The 18,338-nt window shown below is 40.6% G+C and overlaps 1 protein-coding gene across 2 annotated transcripts in view; it reads left to right on the top strand.

Annotated features, from left to right (window-relative positions):
• The first annotated feature begins 1,029 nt into the window (after positions 1-1,029).
• ckap5 (cytoskeleton associated protein 5) overlaps positions 1,030-18,338 on the top strand; it is a 51,584-nt gene continuing 34,275 nt past the window's right edge. For both annotated transcript variants that reach the window (XM_028584718.1, XM_028584717.1), the window contains exons 1-14: positions 1,030-1,138; positions 3,431-3,528; positions 5,030-5,223; positions 5,484-5,690; positions 7,106-7,277; positions 8,096-8,228; positions 8,372-8,472; positions 9,019-9,132; positions 9,890-9,994; positions 10,988-11,077; positions 12,065-12,229; positions 13,813-13,941; positions 14,035-14,193; positions 14,715-14,816. In XM_028584718.1, the coding sequence (XP_028440519.1) occupies positions 3,472-3,528; positions 5,030-5,223; positions 5,484-5,690; positions 7,106-7,277; positions 8,096-8,228; positions 8,372-8,472; positions 9,019-9,132; positions 9,890-9,994; positions 10,988-11,077; positions 12,065-12,229; positions 13,813-13,941; positions 14,035-14,193; positions 14,715-14,816 (1,728 nt within the window). In that variant the 5' untranslated portion in view covers positions 1,030-1,138; positions 3,431-3,471. The remainder of the gene's footprint in view (positions 1,139-3,430; positions 3,529-5,029; positions 5,224-5,483; positions 5,691-7,105; positions 7,278-8,095; positions 8,229-8,371; positions 8,473-9,018; positions 9,133-9,889; positions 9,995-10,987; positions 11,078-12,064; positions 12,230-13,812; positions 13,942-14,034; positions 14,194-14,714; positions 14,817-18,338) is intronic.

Below are 18,338 nucleotides of genomic sequence, written 5' to 3'. Positions count from 1 at the left end.
TGTCTGGTATTTACAATATTCATATTAGATCATGTGTCTAGGATACTTTAATAGTAATCGATAACACACATTTCTGAAGTCTTTTGATATTCTGCCTTCTTTCTTCCTCATATTTCTAACAATATAGTATAACATGCTCTACTGTTTCTTCTTGTCCACAGTAATCACATCTCATACCTGTTTTATGTTTACCTATTTTGAATAGTGTACTGTTTAATCCAGTGTGTTAATATTACTGTCTCATCTATCCTATTCCTTCCAACACACCTAATTTTCCCATCTTTCCTTTGAACTTTGTAAAAACCATCATCCTTTCCTCTCTTCCTACCATCAATGTTATTATTTTCTATAGCCTCCTTTGCAACCTCATAGACATTCCATCCGAACCAATAATGGAAATATTTTTATAGTTACAAGAATGGCTTAATTTTAGAGCAGCTAATCAAATCTCTTCCAATGATAAGCAATGCACGTGGGGTCCAATCAGAAAAGAAATGTCATACTTTGGGGGCGGGCCACAGTTCAAATGCAACCAATCAATGGCTTTGTCTATTGACAAATAGGACGCCCAAAAAGTAAACTGTATAATGCGTAAATGTGTAATGTGGATCCAACATAATGTGGGGTGTACTGCTGTTTCCTAGTCTGTAATGAATGTGCAATGCAGTGTGACTTTATACAAAGTCTATGATTAAACACAAGAGGGATGTTTGTAGTCAGGGTGGTGCCGGTCTCCGCCCCTCCTCTGTCTCTCCGCCCTTGGAGGCATTTCAAAAAGCCGCAACAAGTTTGACATAGGCAGCGGTGATAGGACCGGAAATTGGTGCCATTAAAATAAGAGCGCAAAATGTCTCAGTTGCACAGAAAGACATAAACAAATGAAACTGTATCCCGCAATGTTGATTTGCTTAACGTTACGTTTTCTACTACACAATATATGTTAATTAATTCGATACTTTGTATTAATCGAGAAACTTTCTAGCTGTCAGTTTTATTTAGAACCGGATGTTGTATTCTGGGCGGCACTGGCAATGCTTGTAAAGCTCGGCTGGGCTTCTCTCTGTACACTAGTGATCCCATTATCATCCCCATCGAACTGGGCAGCCAGCATCGTATTGTCTCCTAGAGACGCAAACAGGTATCCCAGCGATATGCAATTATTTTCTCATTTTAGTTAAAACTCGTATTTTACTCTGAGCTAGCATGCTAGGATGTTGTGTTTCTGCAGCTGTCGTTGTGAACTGCGTTGTTAGGCCTGGCTGTGTTGGCGGTTGGTGAAGGAGGTTAGCTCATAGCCTTGTTTCTAAGCAGCTAACGGCGTCTACCACCGCTAGCAATCAATAAGGTTTAGCTAGTTATGAACATCTGCTAAACGTAATACGTTTATACTACAAATACTAACAAGCTACATATGTGTTGTTAATGTGAGCTGCATGCATTTTTGCTGTAACGTTAGCTGCTTCAACCACAATGAGCGGGTTAACGTGCTAACCTAGCAACTGTCACAGTCGTTGCTAAGTTCGCTAGTTAATGGCGCTCATCTGACTTACGTTAGCTAAGTTACTAACTAGCGACAGCTAGATAATATGGTGACCAGTCCCAATCTAAGTAAACTGGAAACGGCATTGGTGACACCCATAGACTTTTTTTTTTTTTTTTAAATGGGTGACAACAACTAGCGGGATGGTTATCTAGATGATGGCACAGTTTGACTGGGTGTATTTGATGGTGCAGGCTGGTTTCTGATTGCACGTCCTCCTGAAGCCCCCCTGTGTTCATTCTTGTATGCAGTTCAAAATTTCAGTCAGAATTCTGGCGGTTTACTGCTACCTCCCTCATGCATACGCTCACAACGTTATCTGTCATACTTGGGAAACACGATGTCTAATTGGGATTAATTACAGCTGGGTGATATGTCGGATATTTGTGGAAAGTTATGGTCTGTGGTTTTTCTTATAACGTTAAAATTATTGTAATCTAACGTAAATGTGGCGTTTATTAGTCCTAAAGGCTTTATCAGCGTTAGTTGATAAACAACTCTGAACTAGACTGTTGTATCAAAGTGCAATAAATCTGAATATTTTGCCTGCTTGGACATCATATCCACATTACTAATGAGTTTTGTTAGATTGTGTACACCCACCCATAGTTTAGATTGTGTATGTAAGCAACAATAGCTCGTTGCTTGAGCAAAATATCACACTGTCAATAACAAGGATTCTTTTTTTACAGGAACTTTCAGGTGGATGTTAGTAATCCATGGTAGTTTAACAATAAGAAACGTGTCCTACATTTTAAATGTTTTTAAAGGACTTGTTGTTTGGTGGTATAGATGCATGCAGTTTTCGAGTGTGATGCAATGACTCCTAAGAGGGTATCAAGTAACCTGTGCACCTGCCTTAATAAATAACCACAGTCACATTTAAATTAGCATATTTTTTTAATGAAGTTAGGTGTTCTTTCCATTCAAAAGGTCTTGTAAAAAGTTTTTGTCACACGTTTGTAGAAATCGTTGAGAACTTTTAAGGATACTATTGTAGATCAATATGCCGATAAACTATTTGGAGAGAAAAAATCTCTTAAGTTTGCATTGCTAATGTGTAAGACTGGCTCTAAGCTGACAGTTTTTTGCTGAGATGTGGGTGATGTCTTTAGCCTGTTTATCAGACGGGTTGGAGCAATATGAAATATGAACCCATAGCCCCTCCCTGAATGTGCATTAGACAATCACATGCTTAAGCTTTCAAGTGAAAGTGAGTGCATGTCAGTAAGTCAGTGACATTGCAATTGAAGAACTCACAAACTACACAAACTCTCTTTTATTGACAAAAACAGACAAAGATTATTATTATTTTTTTTTTTTTGGTAAAGTACCATTACAGGACTTGAGCTTAAATAGACTGTTACAGCAACTTAACCAGAGCCTTTTATTCTCAAGTAATGATGTTGGCCTCAAAAAATCCATTATGGGTTGGGCTCTAGTAGAAATCCCTGTGTTTGCTTGTTTCAACAATATGGAGATTGCTTTTATGTTCCACTTTTCCTTTTAAATCACTTGACATAGTTTGAAAATCACTGATCTACATTACGTACATACTGCAGATAGGTGAATAGTAGATGTTCTATTACAACAGCAGAATATGTTGTGTATTAAGCTGCACACTGTGGCAATTTCGAAAATGCTGGGCACCCTGTGGCAATTTGGAAAATGCTGGGCCACGGTCATAATTATTACAGTGTATTTTGCTCCTGTGTAGTCCTAGTGTTGTTGAATGTCCCAAGATGAGGTGTGAGTGTGACGTCTGCAGCTGAAAAGCCATTTGTTTTCTGATTTTTAAATTGGGGTTTTTATTTTTAAGCCATTTATCCCCCCACCCCCCAGCAGTAAACTACCGAATGTAATTTTTTTGTCAATAATGCTGTTTTCCAGTTGAGTACCTTTTTGGGGAAGCCCACCCCCGAGCGGCCACCATGGGGGATGATAGCGAGTGGATAAAGCTTCCCGTCGACCAGAAATGTGAACACAAGGTGACTCCCTAACTGAAGTTTGTCCTCAATGAAATTCTCTGCAGTTCACTTCACTTTCATTCACTCATTTTAACATTGTTTCCTTTAAGTCAAATACTGACAGGAGATGTCTCACCCACCTTGTAATCTTTTTTTACAATACAGACTTACTTACCCTGTTTATTGGATCCTTATCCCCAAAAGGCTTTAAGTGTGGGATTAAACTAATACACACATCTAATCCAAGTCTTACTAGTACACTGTAAACCAAACGAGCAGGACGTCAGTTTGAATACAATTTACTGTAAGCATCTAATCAGGAAACAATGCGATGCTGTATGATTATTGGTTATTTATAGTATTTGGTTTGTCCTTGTCTCAAACAATGGCTTTGAATCAGGCTCCTAAATGGCTGCTGGTCAGACTGCTTTATACAGTCCAGTAGAGGCCTGGGCAGTATGGCCTAACATTTTAATGGTATAATTTTAATTAAAGGTCACAGTTGGTTTGTTCTTAAAATTTCAATATAGCTACTTCTGAAGGGGTAAAACAGGAGTAAAAATACTCTTAACTGTATTACTAGGACATATTTCACATAGTACAGAGTAGGGCTGGACCCGAATATTCAACTATTTGGATATTCTCTGTGATATTTGATCTCTCTGAAGATATTTGGTTTTCAATTTTGGGATTCTCCATTTTTGACCTCTGGTGCCAGTGCTTAAAAATATTACCGCATAGCGCCTATCCCTGATATGCTGGCTAACGTAAACCCTGGCTACGTCACATGTTTCGTTGCTCTTGATTGGTTGTAGGTCTATCCAATTGCGTGCAGAGGCATTTTGATCTACGACCTGTGATAACACCCCTTGGAAAGGCCAAAGACTAATTTGCGATTTGGTCTGTCGATGTCATACACTGGGTAAATCCCGCCCACTCTGCCGGCGATTTGATTTCACTCTGCAGCTCTGTCTGGAAACGTTTATCTCCTGCTTCCGTTCACAATTTTGCGGGAACCAATCACAAACTGGCTTATCCACCTTGCGCGCTATTGGCGGGTTTGACACGATGGCGATAGAGAAGCAACGGCAAGCAGCTTCTTGTTTATATTCAACAAGTCGGCCCCCGAAGCGCAGATACCCGTTGATGCCGCTGTCGCTGCTACGTCACCCGGATCGTTGGTCTGATTGATTGAAGGACTATCCAATTGCGTACAGAGTCATTTGAACTATGCCCGTTGGTCACGCCTCTTGTGCAGAGAAAATACAGACCAGACTCCCCAGACCAATGCTCAATCTTAAATCTATTGAGCTTGGTCTGTTGATAGCAAGACTATCGATGTACAGGCCTCCATTTCCCCACCAGGAACTGGAAAGACATTTGTGTGTTTGTCTAGTCATGCTTCTCCGTCTCCTTTTTTAAGGAAGATAAACCTATCCATGAATATCTAGTTTTCTGTTGACTTTGTATAGCCTACACTTTTCTGTCCTTCACCCTGTTCTCTGTGACCATTGCTCTTTAGGTGTGGAAAGCCCGTCTGAATGGTTATGAAGAAGCTCTGAAGTTGTTCCAGAAGATAGGGGATGAGAAGAGTCCAGAGTGGGGGAAGTACCTGGGACTGATAAAGAAGTTTGTCACTGACTCTAATGCTGTGGCTCAGCTTAAAGGTCTGGAGGCTGCCCTGGCCTTCATTGAGAATGCCCATGTAGCTGGCAAGTAAGTAGTAGTTCCAACAAGAATATCATCTGGGGGCAATGTTGGTTGGGGCATGCTGTTCACTCATTCGCACTCAATCATTTAAAATGTAACATTTCATCCTTTAGGTGATGCATCAATGCTTTATTTTTCTTTCTTTCTTTTTTTACTGACCTTAAAAGTCCATGTAAGGCAACCTTGTTCATAAGATTATGCACATGATGATGTCCGGGCAGTGTGTTTCTGACAGGCTGGGTTTTTGTCAATGCCCTTTGCTACAGGACGGCAGGTGAGGTGGTGTCTGGCGTGGTGACCAAAGTGTTCAACCAGCCAAAGGCCCGCGCTAAGGAGCTAGGCACCGACATCTGTCTGATGTACATCGAGATAGAGAAGGCTGAGGTGGTTCAAGAGGAGCTGCTCAAAGGACTGGACAACAAGAACCCCAAGATTGTGGTGTCCTGCATCGAGACACTCAGGAAGGCTCTCAGGTCAGTGCTACTTTCCCGGGTTAGAATGACCACACTAAGAAACCCCTAATGTAAACGCATTGGGGACTAGTTAAAAGTAAGGTTGTCTACATGTACATGTTTTAAAGATATGCTATGTAGAGTATCTATCTAGTTCTAGTAGCTTTCTTTATCATTAAATGCAGATGTAAATCGACCATCCCCAATGTTATTACATGTATGTTGCCTTTGCTTTTTGCTTTCCATGCAGTTAATAATGGCAAACTAGGTAGACATTAACAACAATCAAACAACCACACAATACTGTAGCTACAGTAGAGGCTACATCAAATGGCGTTTGGCTGGTGTTAACAAGGGAACTGTGTGTGTGTGTGTGTGTGTGTGTGTGTGTGTGTGTGTGTGTGTGTGTGTGTGTGTGTGTGTGTGTGTGTGTGTGTGTGTGTGTGTGTGTGTGTGTGTGTGTGTGTGTGTGTGTGTGTGTGTGTGTGTGTGTGTGTGTGTGTGTGTGTGTGTGTGTGTGTGTGTGTGTGTGTGTGTGTGTGTGTGTGTGTTAAGAGAGAGCAGCTGTACGTTCTAACGCTGGGTTTCACCAGCAACTCTGCTAAAGTTAACTGAACTTTAGCCAACGGGGGGGGATCGTCTATGCTAATTAACAGTTCCAAGCCAGACTCTTCTTCAAAGCTAGTTGTATCATTAGACCAACCAGGTCAGACTCTGTCTACTGGCTGCTGCTCTGCACTTGTGACCAACTGTGACAATTTTTACCTCGACGAGAAGTCTCGTTGCATGTTAATATCACGAGATCTCATTGCACCTATAGTATAGATACATTTTAGCATGTGTAAAATGTAGTTCACTCATTAAAATATAATACTAAAGTCAAAATGCAGTTGAGAATAAACGGTCTGATGTTTGGAAAATAGACTAGTTTGTCATCTTACCTTGACTTACATGAGTTCAAATGGTGACATTCAGACTTGATTTTAATGTGGTTTTTATTTTTCACTGCAAAACATTAAAGATGACTGAACAATGCAGCAAACTATATTATTTTACCCTGGATGTAAAATAATGTAAACGTAATGAACTGATAAGATATTTGTTAATGGTACGGTTCTGTCCTGGTGTAACTGCTGTATTCGGCCATAGGTATTTCGGTCAAATTTTTCTTTAGTGTAATTGACAAGAATATTGTATATTTCTGATATCACTTCATCATTTTAATGTTGTAGCCGTTTTCCAAGTACTGTTTGTCTCCTTGGGTAGAGCAGTGCAGTGACCCTGTAGAAAAGTACCAATGGGCCCATTTGACCCTCCTCCCCAACGAAAGCTGTTTATATCAATTTGATTATTGCTTGTCAAAAGAGCAGTCTTCTTTCTCCTGTCAATAACACTAGCCATTTGTCACCTCTCGGTCTGTCGTCATCTTGCCCTAGTGAGTTTGGATCCAAGATCATCACTTTGAAACCAATAGTGAAGATTTTATCCAAGCAGTTTGAGTCCAGGGAGAAGGCGGTAAGAGATGAAGTCAAGCTGCTTGCTGTAGAGATCTACAAATGGATCCGGGATGCTCTGAGACCACCACTGCAAAATATTACCTCTGTACAGGTGGGACACACTCATCACTGCACATTAGGGATGTCTCGATCACAGTATCGGCTCAGTCGATTTTGATTATCATTATTTTTTTAACTTCTCGAGGATCGGCATCCACCCAGTTTACCTCACTCCGATCATGTACATCCGCTTGTAGTTATCGCTGCCTTTTAATCCCACAAAGACTGCCTGGATGCCGGCACTTTGAAACCAACATGGCGCAGCCACTCACCAGGGTCCATCCAGTGTGTTGTCGCTTGCCGGCCCTTGGCAACAAGTAAAAGTCTCTTTTTTTTTAGTCACCTGTTTTTTTATAGAAGCGGATTACTCCAATTCTCCACATTCTTCCGTGATTTCACCAGGAAACCACGCTTCCAGGCTGTCGACATCGGTAAACATGAGAAGAAAATCAAAGATTGACTATTAAGCGCAAGAGGCGTTACTTAGTTTAGTTTTTGTTGTCCAACGTGGAACTTAAAACTGTTTTATTCTTTGGTTGGGGGTGTGAGAATAGTTTTGGTGTTGAGAGAAAAGACTCACTTGCTGCACTAAATTAAGTGTATTAAGCTTAAGACATATTTTAGTTAGTTTAGTTTACTTAGTTGTTTTTGTAAACAAAACGGTGTGCAGCTCTATTATCTGAGCAAATACAAGTATCTGATCGGGACTCTGTATCGGCAGATATTCAATGTTTAAAAAATCTCATCGGATCGGGGTCAAAAAAGCTGATCGGGACATCCCTACTGCACATACTCCCCCACCTTTTTTAATGTTCAGGTTTCAGAATCAAGTAAAACTAAACAATGCTTGTTTGTTCTCTGTCCCTGCAGCTGAAGGAGCTGGAGGAGGAGTGGGTGAAGCTGCCTTCCTCTCCTCCCAAGCAGACCAGGTTCTTGCGCTCACAGCAGGACTTGAAGGCCAAGTTTGAACAGCAACAAGCCCACGCTGGAGATCAGTCTGATGGTAGGTTTAACTAGGTAGCAAACTGCTAACCAATTTTATTTTTTTTTATTTTATTTTTTTTTATTTTAAATTACAAACTTTTCTTTGATGTTGTAGAGTTGCTGTCAATCGTGTGCCATCTCTTTGTCATGTTTTTCTTTCAGGAGAGGATGAGGAGGAAACAGTGGCAGCAGTGGATCCTTATGAACTGCTGGAAGCCGTGGAGATTCTGTCAAAGATGCCCAAAGACTTCTACGATAAAATAGTACGTGTTTGTAACTATAAGGGGTGGGTGAAAAAACTGAAAATAGTATGTATAGTGATTTCTTTTGCGAGGATTTTTAAAAATGATTCTTTTCCCTGAATGTTTGGTTATTTATCTATTTTTACCAATAATTCACCCAAATATTTCCTATAATTCACCCAAATATTTCCTGTTTATTCCGTACCGCATCCGTACATCCTTTTCGTTTCCAGCAAAACGGACCCCTTGGGTTGTCTTCCTGCGGCCATAAGACTTGTTGTCCTTCCTGGTCAAAAATAATCTGGTGAATTTGGTGAACTTTTTTTGGTGCTTTTTCCCAACGTTTTTGTCGCTTTTGGCACCTTTTTTTTAAAAAAATTATAAAAAGTAATTGATATGTAATGATATGTGTGCCTGCTCTACCACTGAACCAACCCGGCCACCACTGAAACACTCTTAACTGGAAAATTATAAGTGTGCAGTATATATAAATTTATTGTAATTAAGCTTTTCTATGTGAGGAACGCTAAATGTTGACATGTGTCCTTGCTCTCTCTATTTCTGCAGGAAGCTAAAAAGTGGCAGGAGAGGAAAGAAGCTCTGGAGGCTGTAGAGGCTCTGACAAAGAACCCCAAACTAGAGAATGGAGACTATGGAGACCTTGTCAGAGCTCTGAAGAAGGTAAAGCCTGAAGTACTTGTCAGGTTTTCAGTTAGACGGTCTTCTCTGGAATTAGGTTAAAGAGCAATTACCGGATTGGTCCGAATAGAAGTTTTTTTTTTTTTTTTTTTTTTTTTTTCTTCCTCCTGGAAATACATCTGAAACAGTGGGGTCGTGTTATATTTGGGGTCTAGACTTTCAGCGGTTCAAGTTGCAGAGGGTGGTTTCAGAACGTAAGGGCGTCAGCTTTTTCAACAGCTAATAAAGAAGTAAGCTGGTAAAGTGAGCGATAAACTATAGAAATGAAAGAGAGAGAGAGAGAGAGAGAGAGAGAGAGAGAGAGAGAGAGAGAGAGAGAGAGAGAGAGAGAGAGAGAGAGAGAGAGAGAGAGAGAGAGAGAGAGAGAGAGAGAGAGAGAGAGAGAGAGAGAGAGAGAGAGAGAGAGAGAGAGAGAGAGAGAGAGAGAATAATATATCCAGCTACAAGAAAACCTAAAAGTCGGAAGTACATTATTAACACGTTATTTTATTTAAAATAGGTTTTAAAAACAACAGCCTACCGTGTTTTATTCAATGTGTTTTTAGTAGAATTATTTTCAAATAAAATGATTTTCAGATAAAACAGGATTTGGTCTTCAAAAAGTATTTTTTTCCAAAAATGTGTCTTGAAAGAGGGCGGGTTGTCTTATTATCAGGGTCGTCTTAGTTTTGGACCAATACGGTACTAATAGGGTGATCTGGTGACTCCACATAGTACGCTTACTGGTTTTATGTTTCAGGTTGTGGGAAAAGATGCCAATGTGATGCTGGTGACGGTGGCAGCTAAATGTCTGGCTGCACTGGCCTCTGGTCTCAGGAAGAAGTTTGGAACATATGCAGGACAAGTAAGATGAAGGAATCTCTTTATGTTGTGACAGCAATTTTGTTAATTTTTGTGTGTAATGTTTTGAGTGTCTCAAAACGTCATGGCAAAGGTTTGTATTACCACCGAAAAGAGTGGGGTTGTTTTCATTTCTGTGAAGCTGTTGGGTATTATTGGCACATCAGCGCTGTCCGGTCCCACATGCTAGCCAGTGCTAGCCACAAAATTGCAATAGGATGTAGACAGCAGGGGCCAGATGCATAAAACTGAGACAGAAATGTGCATTTTTTTCGTCAGATTCATAAAGACGCACGTATGCCTGATTCTGTTTTGCATCTCAACTAGGGCTGCACAATGTATAGTTTTTTTCTTTTAATATGTTTTAATCAAAATAAAATATTATATTATATTTATTTATTTCTCATATCATGCAGCCCTAGTGTGTTGCGGATGTTAGGACCGGAAGTGGCGAGGAGGTCTTAAAATTTATGTAAAGAGTCTTTTAAAAAGTTCTTTAAAAGGTATTCCATTTAACTACGGAATTGCTGCCTATACCCTGGAGCTTTGAACTTAAAAATGTAATAATACGGGGCAGTCTCTAGCTCAACTAGGCTCGAGGCTGTTTCATGCTTCTGCGTCGAATCGACGGCGTACCCCCGCAGACCCCTCTGCGTCTACGTCGGACCATATTCCCTAGCCTGACGTGCACCTCTCGAAAAATTTAACTACACGTCGCTCGGCCGTGGCTTGGTAGCGTTGCATTTCCCCCCCCCGACTCATTTCCTGGTTCTTCTTCTCCATAAACATCAATGAGAGGGTTAACTTTTCCTGCTACAGATTTCCCACCTCGGTCAGAAAGCAAAAAAAGAGAAAGATGATAATAACACATTCAGGACATGAATTCAGTCAGTCACCGACAGATTTAACTGGTCCTGTGAAACAACAATTGAATGAGGACTATTCCATGTTTCAAACTCATTGATAACTGCTAAATTAAAACAATGTGTGTATTTAGGTGGTTCCCACAGTTCTGGAGAAGTTCAAGGAGAAGAAGCCTCAGGTTGTCCAGGCCCTGCAGGAGGCTATTGATGCAATCTTCCTCACCGTAAGTATAGTCCATAATTTTACTTTCTTGAATCATCCAATCAAAAGTTGAAGAGCAAAAGTAGTGGAGGAACTAGCTACTGTGACGAAAACAAGCTTAGAAAAAGGCCAGAACACGTCAGTGATCATGCTCCTCGATCTCTTTCCACCACTGGGGTGTGGTGCTTTGTTTGGATGTGTACCCCTGTTAAACAGGTCTGAACATTGGGCTGAAAATCTGTGCTCCTTGTTATCTGTATTTCCCCTTCGACTATGTCCGTGATGTTTTTGCTTTGTTTTCAGTTTGTTTGTTCTGGTTGCTACTGCTGTGAATATGTTAAATTCCATTATGTGAAAACTCTGAACAAAGCCCCTCTCTCATCTGTTTATAAGTGGTATCCTAAATTGTTACACTGTTTTCCTTCCTGAAGATTCATCTGCGTAAACCTACCTTGAACCAATCCTCCTTTCCTATGGAGCCTCTTTCCTATCTACTCTCACATCATCGAAGTGAATGGAGCGATTAGATAGAAAATGTATATTTTCTTGTTAATCGAAAATCCAATATTTTTGACCGTATTATTGCAAGTCTCATATAGTTTGGTCGACATAAAGCCCTAAAAAGTTCCCTAGCCATCTTGGCGTTAAGCAAATCATGAAAAACAAAGATTACAGTTTTTTACAGCAACCTGTTTCACAGCCTGAATATAAAAATTGATCATATTAGTTTCAGGCAGTTTAGTCTAATGAAGAGAAAACTTCAGATTGGCAAAAAGACATTGACAACCTATATTGTACAGCTTAATAAAATAGTTCAGTGGAAGGAGCATCTGATGCATATGTCTATATGCATGCAGATAGGAAGAAAACAGTCATACCCATGTACAAAGGATCGTAAGTTTATTATGTTTGATATCACTTGGCCCTTAAAAAAACTTTTGGATGTTATTATTTGACAACTTGTAATGTTGCATTGATTTCATATTTAATAGGACTTCTTTTTTTCCAGACCACTCTTCAGAACCTGTCAGAGGACATCCTGGCTGTGATGGACAATAAGAATCCCTCCATTAAGCAGCAGGCCTCTCTGTTTCTGGCCCGGTCCTTCAGACACTGCACACAGGCCACACTGCCCAAGAGCGTCCTCAAACCCTTCTGTGCTGCTCTCGTCAAGGTACACATACCCTAGGTGGAAATATCTTAACGGTATTACTACCTTCACCTTTTGGTACGGCTGTACACGATGATAAACAAATGTGTTGTTTCTTATAGTATGCCCTCTCAATATCGGACTGAAATGGAAAATAAAGTTAAAGCTGCAGTGCGGAACTTTTGTTTACCCCTTAGGCAGTGACAATAATTATAAACACGATCACGCTTCAGAAAAGCAGTGGGATTTATAACGCAGCTTCGGTCAATGGTAGGGCTGGGCCATATGGACCAAAAATCATGTCGGTATTTTTCGGCTGAATGGCGATGCCCGGTAAATACCTCTTTTTTTTTTTTTTTTTTTTTTTTAGTATTTTCAACAAAGTGGGCTAAATGTACTGGCAGTTGCACGTGTCAGGATACACGTGTGACTACATCCGCACGCACACACACACACACACACACACACACACAAGCAGTGACTATACAGACATTTCATACTGTATGAAATGTCTGTATAGTCACTGCTTGTGTGTGTGTGTGTGTGTGTGTGTGTGTGCGTGCAGATGTAGTCACACGTGTATCCTGGGGCGTTTCAAAGCCTTTACCATAAAGAATACGGATGCACTCCCAAGTTTAGCCGTAGGTGGCTTGCACGGAAATGCCAGAGAATCCCCTTGGCCACCAGTTTGAGGTCGTTTGTCTCTTTTAAAGAACTTAAATGTTTTTGACTGCTTTTGTCAGTGTATACGCAGTGTACGGTTCTTGGAAGTGTGTAATGCCACAACTACATATGCTACACTGAAGTTAATAATGCATAACTATGAAACGATAAACAATTTAGAAACACAATACTGGAACGATACATGATTAGGGAACAGTATTCACCTGTAAATGTCAAGTTTATTTCTTAATATCTATATATTTATTTATTCAGTTATTATTAAAAATGAATTAAATCAATTCATCGTTCATTCTGTGGGGGGGTCAGGGAAACACTAAACTCGCTTTGCCAGACCATCCGCACGCTGCGGATTGGAGGAGGGTCTGGCTACTCCACACAGCATTCTGGGATGGGAGAAAAACATGCTGTGGTTTGTTGGCATTTCTTTAAACCAATCCGAATCGTCATGGATCGGCGCTAAGCTCCACACGGAGCCACTGTATAGTCGTGTGAGAGAGAACTCAGATTTGACAGACATAGCTAGCTGTCTCATTTTACCATGCAGAGATCTGAGGAGCAGGTAACCACAGTCCTCATAAATCCACCGGAGTTTAAAATTCCAACACAATGAAAGCGGAAGGAAACGGACATCGGCGAAAATATACGCATCCGGCGGAATTTCGTGCAGCACCCGAGCAATCCCGGAAGTGGAACGTCAAGGATTTAGACTAGGGAAACACTAATATGAATAACGTGAGAGAGTGCATCGTTGCTCCCTGCAAGTATAACGTGCAGTACCGGGGCATAACACCATAACCTAACATTGCTAAGTGCACTTGATTTCAGGCAGTTAATCAAAAAAAGGTGGAAAGTCACTTGGCTCCCATTTCAAATGTCCTCTTTTAAAAGCCTACCTGTGCCTTTTTTCTCTTTAACCATTTCAGCAAGTGAATGACTCTGCTCCAGAGGTGCGTGACGCTGCCTTTGAAGCTTTGGGGACGGCCATGAAAGTGGTGGGAGAGAAAGCTGTGAACCCTTTCCTGTCTGATTTGGATAAACTCAAACTGGACAAGGTAAGGATCATGAGCATTCAAACCAGGAGAATGCTCCTGCTTTTATTGTAGTTGACTGCTTACCACTGTCCTTTTTGTTTCATATGGTGACAGATAAAGGAGTCAGCTGATAAAGTGGAGCTCGCTGGAGGGAAAAAGGGTGCAGGAGGAGGAGGGGAAAAGAAGCCAGCAGCTAAAGCTCCTCCCCCTGCTGAAGCTCCAACAAAATCCTCTGCCCCACCCAGGAAAACCCAAACTGGTGCTGCCAGCAAGGTATGCTAAGAGCAATGCACATATATAGAAAACTAAAATTAATCAAATTATTTGTCACCTGATTCCACCTCAATGTTATGAATAGTATGACCTTAAAGAACTTGGTGGCTGCTCCTTCTTGTTCCAATACTCCCTGGAATATTTAAAATTGATGTGCAGTGGAAAAAATGCCCAATTTTTGATGAACAACAGTGGTCAGTGTCAGGCTCACTGACTAACACATTGCATTTCCTGTGACTACTTAATAATAAAAGTCAGCTTGTGTTTCGCCAGTGCTTTTTATTGCGAAGCTGCAGCAGTCGGAAATGTTCGGTTTGCAGTAACTTAATACAGAAATTTTTTCCGGGATTGTCGCCACACACAAACAGTTTGTAATACCTCAAATATATAAATATAGCAGTACTTTTTAATCGGTGGGAATAGTGACTTAACAGAGAAGTTTTTTTTAAATGAAAATCTTGATTGCCACTGTAAGTGTCTACAGTTGTACTTGACGGGTTTTGTGTCTCTTATTTCTGCAGTCGTCAGCAGGTCCATCTAAGAAAGGCAAACCAACCTGTGCAGTTGCTGGAAAAACCAAGAAGACCCCTGAGAGTAAAGAATTCACAGAGACTGAACTCTCGGTAAGTCTGTGTGCATACATTTACCTTGCAGTTGAAGTTTTCGTCAAAATGTGGGCTCACTGTACCATGGGTGCATGCAGTATAGGTCCGAATAGAAGACAACTGCCAGCCCCTTTTCAAACATCTATAAAAAAAGTCTTTCCAGAAAGAGGTGAGAAACATTGTTTCCCACTAGTCTTGTTTGTAAGGTTTACTCTAGGGATGCAACGATTATAGATTTTGTTGGTACGATTATAGTCTGAAAAATAATCAGTTTCACGGTTATTATGCATTAATTAATTTCACTACGAATATCAAAAATCACAAAACCCTCTAGATTTGAATGTTATTTAATGCTGCCTTTTTGAAACACTAACTGTTTTGAATGTTTTGAAAATTATATGATCAATCATCAACCTTTTTATTTAAATGAATCTGAAAAGATGAGAGACTAGAGGTGAATCAGTCACATCACAAACCAAGACAGTGCTGTCCTTCTTGAGAAAATAATTGGCCCTTTTTGGGCTAGACACGACCCTGCTAGCTGGTGTTTCTGAAAGTTGGAGGAGCTGCTAGACAATATGCACCTGTCACAGGGAGATTTGCAGCATGTTGCCAAGGAATAAATGCGATGGAGAGATCTCTTTGCAGCACTATGTCCCATAGGGGATGAAAAGGAGTGAGTAAGTAATGTTTAGTGGTAACGTCAGTGACATGTTGGAGCTGTTGTGGAGTTTTGCCTCTTAGCAATTACATTATTATCCGTGCACTTACTGTAAATGTCGGCTTCTGACGCGTTAACGTTAGCTGTTAACTGTAACGTTAAAATTAAACAGGCGTTAGCTAACTGGTAACTTAACAAGCTAAGAAACCCTTAACAAGGTTAATTAACAAAGTCGCTAGCAAGCTTCCCAACTTGGGTTGAATTCCCTGTTTCAGCTGCTCCTGTTGTGAGTCAGGCTCTGGCTCAGCGTTTTTCTGGTGTTTGCTAACTTTATGTCACAGTTAAAAAGTTGCAGCAGTAAGTTATACCACCTCGGGACGCCGTTGTACATCACTCTGACAGTCAATACTCGCGGTGACCGAACCGGCGCCTGGTGCGCAGAAACGCGAACATTTACGTTGTCAAGGAGGTTCAATAAGAACTACACACACTGCTACACATAACGTGCAGTCAGTTAACACCCAGTGTAGTGCCTTTACGATTAATTAACCATGACGTTTTAAAGTGCTCATTATGCTTTTTGGCTTATTCCCTTTCCTTTATTGTGTTATATATCTTTTTTTGTGCACGTCATAGGTTTACCAAGTCAAAAAACCCAAAGTCCACCCCAAAGGGACTTACCGTCTTCCAGAGAAAACACTGTTCACAAACTGCTCCAAACAGCTCTATTGTAGTCCAGCCTTTACTTCTGTGACGAACGTGCGTCACTTTGTAACACACGTTATATAACCAAAACCGCTGCATCTCTAGTTTACTCAAGATAATGTTAGTCCAAAGAGAATATAGTCATCCTTTTAAACATTTTCTCTTAGAAAAGTGAAATAGCAGCTAACTGAATTGTTAAATGCCAGGTTTTATGCATGAAGCTACACAAGACCACTCACTGTGGGCATTTGCATGCTTGTGCCAGGCGTTAGCCGGTGTTTCCAGTGTTACCAGGTGGTCGGGTATTACATTACCTTATTTTGTAAAAGGCAAAGCGTGTTATCAATAATTAGTCGGACAACAGACGCTCTAATTATAAACTAAAAGTTTCTGCTTCGTACAGCAGCAGAATCACGTAACACTGAGACTGTACAGACAAGACGATGGTGGAGGATTTTGTGTCAAAGAAAAAGTGCCTATTTGGCAATATTTATAATTTTAAACCCAATATGTCACAAGTTTATTAACCAGTGGGAAAATGTGCTCACCATGGCATATGATGCATGGTTGTATTTGACTTCCAGCCTTTTAGAGGCTTGCTTATAGTATAAGAGGTCAGCAATTTTTTTTGTCAAGGTTCACTTTTCATCTAGTGCTTTCACAAATGTATTTGTTGCTAACAAGCTGAATCTGAATTCCTAGGTGGTTTCAAATATGAAGTCAAAGTCGTTGTTGTCGCTCTTAAAATGTAGGTCTAAAACCACAACTCCACCAAGGTTTCTAATGTGTGTTTAAAATTTTAGCAATTTAGCTTGTCAAAGCAGAAAAATCATAGGTGTAAATAGTATTAATGATGGCTGAATTCCATTTAGTTGAGCTAAAGGGCTCTATTGTGCATGCTCGCTAGGGTTGGGTATCGTTTGGGTTTTTTCCAATACCGGTCCTAAAACGATACTTTTGAAATGGTGTTTATTGCTAGGCCATATGGTCAAATTTATATGATCTATTTAAAATTCTTATGACAAATTTATTTCACCAGTCAATTGCAGTTAAGACAAAAGGGTATTTTACAATACCATTGAATGCACCACCATTTTTTTCATTTTCTAACATTAGGTCCCGTCTGTGTTGTTTCTCCCGACAACTCTGAGAGCACCACCATTGTTTCAAAGTGCAGTTACTGTGTCTTTAGCTGCAGACTGTTGGACGGCCCACTGTTGGAATAATTTCCAGTGAAATACAGCCACAATTTACACCGTTTAGCTGTCAGCATTTTAACCGTATTTAAGCCAGCTACTAGCTAACGGTAGGCTAATGTTACTGTACCTGCTGCAAACTGTAAGGCCGGTTACACACTGGACGCGCCACGCGAGCGTGTCAGCCGCCTGGCGTGTCCGTTTATATTTCGGCTCCCATGTTAACAGGTTAGCGCTTACACAGTGCCTGTGTGAGACGCGTGCCTGCTAGAAATAGAACCGACGCCTATTTTTTACGCGAGACGCGAGCGTTTTGGAAGCGTTTCCATGCAAAATAGAATAGGAAAATACTGTAAGTTTATGTCATTTAGACACAAATGCATATTAACAAATGACATGTTGTTTGAAAGCCTCTAGGTTTTGATATAAATGCAGATAGGCCTATATGAATGTAATTTTTTTTTAATCGATTTTCTAATATTTCACCCGTCAATACAAAACGAAATATTCTCTAGCCTATTTTGCCGTCAATACTGCCGACGTTGTCTTTTCTGTAATCAAATCGGTATATATTTATGTTTAACATGGTATTTCATTTTATCAATGGGAAACATACATGTGTCCAGACAAGGCTAGCAGCAGCAGCGCCATGTCAGACACGTTTCTAGTGTCCACGCAACAGAAACGCTACGCTCACGCCACGCCTGCAGTGTGTAACCGGCCTAATGTTAACCAGCGTCACATGCAGCGATGCTTCTGTTGCCTCTGATGTCCGGTTCAGAGCACCAGAGAGCAGCCAGGCATTTAAGTGGCACTGAAACACCCAGTAGGTTTCGGTACCCAAGCCTAATGATTGCAAACTTATATGGCTTACTGGGATACTACGAATAAAATTGAGCCAATGTTTATATTCACACCTGTGCTTTTCCTGTTTTTGCTGTGAGAAGGGTCTGTTGTGATGAGAACACTGACTTTTGC

Source organism: Perca flavescens, chromosome 8 (genome assembly GCF_004354835.1).
Source record: "Perca flavescens isolate YP-PL-M2 chromosome 8, PFLA_1.0, whole genome shotgun sequence".
NCBI lineage: Eukaryota > Metazoa > Chordata > Actinopteri > Perciformes > Percidae > Perca > Perca flavescens.
Note: the sequence above shows the minus strand (reverse complement) of the source record. Positions and strands in the feature narration are given on the sequence as shown.